This window comes from Argiope bruennichi, chromosome 4, assembly GCF_947563725.1.
Source record: "Argiope bruennichi chromosome 4, qqArgBrue1.1, whole genome shotgun sequence".
Lineage (NCBI taxonomy): Eukaryota > Metazoa > Arthropoda > Arachnida > Araneae > Araneidae > Argiope > Argiope bruennichi.
This window is the reverse complement of record NC_079154.1, coordinates 119,832,884-119,841,155: the sequence shown is the minus strand read 5'-3', so window position 1 is coordinate 119,841,155 and position 8,272 is coordinate 119,832,884. Positions and strand designations below refer to the sequence as shown.

At 34.3% G+C, this 8,272-nt stretch overlaps 1 protein-coding gene across 1 annotated transcript; it reads left to right on the top strand.

The window, feature by feature from the left end:
• The first annotated feature begins 808 nt into the window (after window positions 1-808).
• LOC129966426 (uncharacterized) lies at window positions 809-6,562 on the top strand. The gene is made up of 2 exons (XM_056080850.1): window positions 809-846; window positions 5,956-6,562. The coding sequence occupies exons 1-2, from the start codon at window positions 809-811 to the stop codon at window positions 6,560-6,562; spliced, it is 645 nt and encodes a 214-aa protein (XP_055936825.1).
• Window positions 6,563-8,272: the final 1,710 nt, after the last annotated feature.

Below are 8,272 nucleotides of genomic sequence, written 5' to 3'. Positions count from 1 at the left end.
CGATGAAGAATAGCTGAAGCTGTCAAGGCGAAGTTTATCTCCGGACCAGCGCAGACAAGGCCCACCCAGGCCCCTAACCACAATGTCGGGCCTTATAAGTTAAGAGCTTGCTCTCCAAAAGGTCAATAAGTGATAGACACCGAGCTGGAGATGGCACCTAAAAAAGAACAAAGTTTGTTTGGGCTTTAGATGTGCCTTGGTAAGTTTCTAACTTAGGTCGAACTTACTCTAAAATCCTGACATTAGCGGGAAGAGAACCCTAGGTAGTTCCCCTCCGCCTCCATACCGAAATGCGGAATTGAGGTGTTACCAACCCGGAAGGAACCGGAATTGATCTTAACTTTCTTGCTATGTCCGCTGGGGACTAAGAACAACTTAAGACTTTAAAAAATTAATGCTTAGTCCTAGAGCACCTAGGGACAATTTAGGGATTATTCAAATGTTCCTGTAAACCCCTAGGGGTTAAGTGAAGGCCCATAGCTTCTGCCAATGTATCGCCATGCTCTGAACTTTCAGATTTTTATAATGTTTTGGAAAATAGGCTGCTTGTCGTTTTTCGATTATGTCTGAAAGTCTTCGTGTACACATGAAATGGATTTCATTTGTTTGAATAATATAGACCATCAGTGACTTTCTCAATATGAAAAGATACAAATCATTGAATTCGTAAATCAAGAAGTATTTATCATTAAAAATTGCATCAGAATAACTGAATATTTTAAACGTAATGACGTTAACATTTAAATAAAGGAAAAAGAAAAATATATTTGCTTTTCCAAAACTGGTTTGTTGTCAGTGTAGAAAGACTATGTTAGAAGCTTCTGGTGCTAGGACTGGAGAAGAAATGTCAGTAGTCCTGATATATCATTTGTTGATATGAACATCATCCTATATTTCTGAGTAATGCTTTCAATGAAAAAAAAATTATGGTTACGAAAAGCATGAAATTTATGAAATTCCAAGTGATATTTGATAACCTTGATGTGTTTTATAAAAAAGTAAAGGTTAAATATATAGATTGATTAATTTTAAAGAACAAAATACAAAATGAAGATAGAAAGAAGAAAGAAAGCTGTGCAGATAGTTCGGCTTAAAAAAAAAGCGTTGTAAAGAAAGATTTTTCGTTGCTTTATAGAGAAAGGTTGTAGAATTTCATTGGAGTCAGTTAAAGTTGTTTCCTGAGTGGTGTTTAATTGCTGTCTGGTGTTTTAAGCTTATCTGTATTACCATGAATCAACTGAAAATGATGAAATACTTGTCAGGAAAAATTGGTCTGTTATGTATTGCCATTCTCCTTCGTTATGAAGATTTGTTTCTATGAAACTTGAAACTCTTCTCTTGAATACATTTATTGGAATTGCACAAGGATAACCGATTTTCGCTATTGCCATATCCGCCTGGTCTATTACACTCAAGCTAAAACGAAAATAAACTAGACAAAGGCATACTAAAAAAAAAGCACTTGTGATATGGTATGTCTTGCTGTTCGGTTAAAGGTTTTTTTTTTCGTAGGGTGTTGTACATTGTACATCTTTTATTTTATAATACAACAGAAGAGAATGCGATTTCAGTGTTCCGAAATGCAGAGGGCTATGTAATTGAGTGCTTGATGTCACTAGTCTATTTTTCTCTTAGTTCATATATGGCATTTTTGCACACTAAAAGTGTATTTTCTTGTCTGCAACATGGAATGATGTCTTTATTTTGCGGAATGGCCCATGAGGTTTCAGAGAGTTCGAGATCTCTCGCTGATTTCACAGTTGAATATTTTGAAAATTTGGATGATTCTTTTAGATTGAGAGAAGGTTCTTTCCTGAATCGTTCTGAAAATATCTATTTTATTTTAACATGAATGTTGATTTGTACATTTAAAACCATACAACTGCATTAAAAAATAGCTTTCAGTTGTAAGAAACTTAAAGAAAATTAAATATATCTAACATATTATCATGAAAATTATTGGATTTATTTTCGTTTGTTACGGTATCATCATAAAATCATGAATTACCTTTAAATGGCAGCATTTGTACTTTAAGAAAAAAAAATCAATACCTTAACTCTTCCTGCACACTTAAATATAGCTTGACTTTTTCACTCCCATACGCATATTAAATGTGTAGTATTTACTTTTGAATATTTCATGTGTTATTTTAGCACATATTTGAAATTTTCCTTTTTAATTTCATACTCGGAAAAGTAATTAGATGCATAATTATTCACCTAATAAAAAGATTTGTTTCTTGCTCCGAAAAATAAATATATATTATTGTTTTAAGGGTACAATAGACGATAAAAATGTGAAAAATTGATGAAATCTGAGATTTTTTTTATTTTGATCTTCTATGTATATTTAGAGTGTAAGCCATCGTTTGCAAAAAGAATTATTTTGATATCTTAATTAGTTCGCTCAATATTAGCATTTCTTTATTGATATTAGCAGGCCACGCCCACTTGTTTACATTTGTACAGCTGCAGTATGACACAGTTTCGTTTTCCACCAAGCGCTGCTAGTGAGCCTTATTCGGAATTTTTATTTTATCGTTTTGTTTTTACAATGACAGATGTTAAAAACTTCAACTTCTTCTTTTCTCTTGTTGTTTGTTTTGGTTTGTTGTTTCGTTCGTCATAAGTTTCATATTGAAATTACTCGTTTCTTTCTTTGAAATTGAATACATAAACAATTCTTTTCAGGGCTAAAATTGATATTTTCTCTATTTTAAATTACATTACAAATTAAATTACAGACGTGCCTAAAAGAAGTATTCGTTTCAAAGAAAAGATTAGAGTTGGGTATAAGTAAAGCTGTGAGAGAGTATAATCTGGGATATTTAAAAAATCTTTGCTTGATTGAAGAAAATATATCAAAAGATGATTTTCGCTTTATCATAGGTCAGAAAAAGAACCAGAAAAGAACAGCACAAAAAAACCCTTGACAGAATATAAAAACAAAGAAATCAAAAAAAAAAAAAAAAAAAAAATCAAAAAACAAGCCAATGTAAGGTTAGAAGCAAAACATGAGACTGTAACTTATGCAGCAGGTGCATTCATTTTGATTTGCTTCATATTTTGTATTGAATTTGTTAATGGCTGCATATATAATTTAAAAATGTAATAAAAATTAATATTTATGGTTCATGAAATGATATTAAAAAATCTTTTTTATTGAGGGTTGTATTTTTTAAATGAAAAAAGGAGTTAGTTTTGCTTCACCAGTAGTATTTCCTGTATATGCTTTGTGCATTCTTACATAAATATTATGTATGTATATTTGTATATATTTCATAAAATAAATAATTCTTTTAATAAACTTGTATATTTAATAAATTTGAGTGGTTTTAATTTTGTTTCTGTTCTGTAGGGATCATTCAAATGTATTTTTAGCTTTTTCTCAAAATGAAATTTTATGATGCCCTTCAAATTTTTAAATACTCCATGTGCATCATATTTTTAGTTACAACTCTGAAACTTTTCTGTTATGCTGTATAAACATAAAATAATATAATTTTGCATTTATAGATGAATTATGAGTATTAAAATTTTTTATTGAAGGCTTCGAGTAATATTACTGTACTGATTTTTTAAAATTTTTCAAAAAATGCCAAATATTTCAAGTTTTGAATTGAAAATAATATTTTCAATAAATTTAAGTATGCAAAATATTTTGTAGAATTAAAAAAAGTATCTGAAAAAATAGAAATAATTAATTTGTTATATTTTTATGCGCATGGAACAATTTGAAATTTTAGAATATTTAATTTTTTTTTTCCATTTTTTACCAAAAAAAAATTTTAAGTTATCAATGAATTTTGATGAAATTTTTTTTCAGCATTCGATTGATATAATGCAATTACCATTTAAATTTCAAAACAATATCTCAAAAATTGAGAAATTTTGGTTTCAATGTCCATTGTACCCTTAAGTCGAATTTCTTTGAAAAATTAATCTACGTTTTTTTTTACATTGTGTAGGTGTTTTTAACAATCAAATCAATCGTCACCATTTATAATTTTGGACGATCTCAATGGCCATAGTCCTTTTGGGGGTAGTCCCGAATCCAATCCTCGTGGTTTGCAAATCGAGCAACTCCTTACAGACCACATAATACTCGATATTACTATTGACAAAAATTTTAACACCTAACTTAAAATTTTTTAAAAACTTTTTTATCTCATTTTACCATATGTTTGGCGCAGCATGGCCAAATCTGGCTCTTGTGCCATAAACATCAAACTCAAACCCTTACAGACCACAATTTATGCCTATTGAATTCAGATGAAAAGACTCATTTTCATCTCCCTACAAGAACTTTTCATTCAGTTGATTTAGCAGTTTGTTCTCCATCTCTTTTACCATTAGTTAGGTTAACAGTTGATAATGACATATAATAGTGACCATTTCTCTCTGATCGCCTCAAACAATAGATGCAACCCGAAGAATCACTCCCGTCCATCCAAATGTACATCCTAAATGCAGCAAATTGGCAAAAATTCACCATTTTAGCTAATATACAACCCGATATAATCTAATCCTCCACCATAGATGATGCACTAAATTACATAGTTGATGTTATAATTGAGGCATCAAATAATTATATTCCGAAATCATCCGGTAAACGAAAAAAGCAAAACAAACCTTGGTGGGACGATGAATGCAAACAAGCATACAAAGAACAACGGAAAGCATAGGGCATCTTCCGAATATGTCCAACAGCGTCGAACTTTATTTATTTTTAAAAGACTAGAGTAGTTTCGAGGACAATACAACGTCGAAAACGAAGGCTTTCATGGCAAAAATTTGTATCCAGTATCAGCTCTGATTTCAAGCCGTGAGCTATGGAAAAAGGTAAAGAGGGCATCGGGTATTTCTACATCAAGCTACACTTCTGTTTTAATTCATAATGGAGTAACATTATCATGAACTAATGACATAGCAAATTTTATTGCTTCGACCTTGGCACTTACATCTAGCAGCCAGAATTATCCTCTTCCAATTTTAAATTATATAAAAAAAAAGCTGAAGATCAAAAACTAAAATTTTATTCTCGAGCTGATTTACCCTATAATTGTAACTTTACTTTCTCTGAATTTCAGTCATGTCTCGCCAGTGCCCGTGACTCTTCACCGGGGCCCGACAATATTAACTATTCCATGATTAAAAAATTGACAGTCGAATCCCAAAAAGCTTTGCTGTTATTGTACAACCGTATTTGGAATGAGCAGTACTTCCCTATTCTCTGGCAGCAAGCTATAGTAATCCCGTTATTAAAACCTGGAAAAGATCCTAAAAACCCAGAAAATTACCGTCCAATTGCTCTAACATGTTGTATATGCAAGCTCTTAGAAAAAATGATTAATCGAAGACTCGTTTGCCCCCCTCAGGGGCTCACCTACTATAGGTGAGTACGGGTGTCCCAATCCCGAGGTACCCAGGGATCTTTACTCCCTTTACGTTTCCACTCCCCTACGCCTTCTGCTTTTTGCTGTGTTTTTCCTTCCCTCGACGGCAAGCGAGGGAGCTCTCCATGAGAAGCTGTCGCCGCCCTGTTTGCTTCTTGCTTCTCATGGACAGCCAAAAACCCCACGTGTTTGCCGTGCGTGGCGACCCATTAGACGGGTGGTACATTTTGGTCCCCGGTGTATCAATCGGCTTGTATCCCAGCCATTTGACTGGTCTGCTCAAGGGGATCAAGCGAAGGGGCCACCTTCTGGGGCTCTGCGTTAAGGGTGGTAGACGTTCCTGGAAGTGGCTCTCAGCGTATAGGTTCCGGCCAGCACCATGGTAAGCGCCGAGGCTGGGAATGTCTAGAGCCGGTGGCTGCCATCCCTTGTTGGGCTCCGTGGTGGGCGGTGCCGTCGGAACCCGAATTTTTTTCTGACTCTTATGGGTTTTTTTTTCTTCCGACACTGAACCGTTTTCTGAAACTGCTCGTTTTGTTATTCTTTCCATTCCTGATAGAAAAATATCTCAATTATCTCCTTTTGCCGTTGAAAAAGCTTTGAAAGGTATTGGCGGTAGTCCAAAATCAGTCAAGAAACTTCGGTCGGGCGACTTATTGATCGAAACAACTTCTGCTCTTCAAACCAAATCCTTTTTGCAAGCAAAATCATTTTTAAATCATCCAGTTTCTGTAACACTTCATCGAACACTTAATTTCTGCCGTGGTGTTATATCTGAAAAGGAACTCTTGAATTCTCCAGAAAGTGAAATTCTTGATGGCCTTGCCAGCCAAGGTGTAATTGCAGTGAAACGCATTTTTATGAAAAAAGGAAATACTCTGGTTGCCACTAATAGTATTGTCTTAACTTTTAATACAACGAAATTACCATCCAGCATTAAAGCAGGCTACTTAAACTGTAAAGTACGCCCTTATATACCTAATCCTATCAGGTGCTATAATTGCCAACGTTTCGGTCATTCCAAGACAGCTTGTAGAGGGACACAGACTTGTTCTAGATGTGCAACTGCTGGCCATCAAGCCAATGAGTGCACTGCAGACCCACAATGTGTAAATTGTAAACAAGCACATCAATCCGACTCTCGAGATGTCCACAATGGAAATTAGAAAAGAAAATCCAAGAACTTAAAATAAAGAAAAACATATCATACTTTGAAGCAAAAAAGCTGTTGACACCTGAACAAAGACCACTTTCTTATAGCAATGCTGTGAAATCAGTAACTTCTTCAAGTACACTGACTGATGAAAACATTACAAAAATAATTTGCCCCCCGTTATCTAAATTAAAACCGATAGCTAAGAATTTTCCACTCAAAAATACTTCTGCATCCATTGAAACTGGGAAATCTAAACCAAACACCAAGCAGAAAGTTGAGACTAAGAAAGCAAACAAAAAATCTGACCAAATAAAACAAACTAAAGAAACAAAAGACAATAAGCGAACTAAAATTTTAACAGAGCGTAGAGCCCAAATGAGGTCTTCGCCAAAACATTCTTTAACACAGGAAGACTTCTTAAAAGAACAGAAAAAGATTAAAGACAAAGAATCGGACAGTGATCCTCTCTTCAGTGTTCACTTGTCTGACGAAGAAATGTCCTTTAGTGACTCGAACGAATCGGTCTCCTCTAAGAAATTATAAAGCAGTTTTTCTCCTTTCTTCCCCCTCTTGAATGGCAGACTATCTTTCTTGGAATTGTCGTGGGCTAAAAACTAAAATTTCAGACTTAAAAGATCTCATCAATACTTATGCACCAGTTTGTGTCGCTTTACAAGAGACCCATCTGAAACCGGGCGATAACATCAATGTTTCAAACTACACTGCTTATTACAAAAATCATATAAATGATAGAGCTACAGGTGGAGTTTCACTGCTTGTTTCAAGCGGCCACCCGTCCGCTCCGTTGAATTTAAACACAAATTTACAGGCTATTGCTGTTCGAATACATATAAAATCCTTGATAACCGTATGCAATTTATATTTACCTCCTAATGAACACATCAATCAAACCGATTTAAATTGTTTAATTCAACAACTTCCTACTCCGTTTCTTATCATCGGAGATTTTAATGGCCATAGCCTCATTTGGGGAAATTCTGACACCAATGCAAGGGGTTTACAGATTGAAACGCTTTTACAGGATCACAATCTATGCCTTCTAAATACAGACGAACTAACGTATTTCCACCAGCCTACAAAATCCTTCCATGCAATCGACCTTGCCATTTGTTCTCCATCAATCTTACCGTTTCTTAATCTGACTGTAGACAAGTATCTCCACAACAGTGACCATTTTCCTCTGATTATAACTGATAATAGGCATAACCATCATAATTATTATCAACCATCTAGATATATATTCACAGCAGCTGACTGGAATACATTCTCTGTTCTTTCAAAAATAAGTAAAATTATGGTAAAAAATTATTCTATTGATCAAGCATTAGACTTAATTACCCAAACTATAATCCATGCTGCGAATGCGTCCATCCCGCAGACTAAATGCACTCGGAGGAAGCAAAGTAAACCATGGTGGAATAGTGACTGTCAACAAGCCCGTAAGAAACAGAGGAAAGCATGGAACAACTTTCGAAGATATCCCACAACCGAAAACTTAATTGTATACAAAAGAGCCAAAGCAGAGTCACGACGTATTCAACGATATAGTCGTAGAATGTCGTGGCAAAAATTTGTTTCAACATTAAAAGTTCCTATTTCAAGCCGAGAACTTCGGCAAAAAGTTAAAAAAGCTACAGGCACTCCTTTTTCTAATACTGTGTCAATATTAAATGTTAATAATCAGACTATATCAAATTTA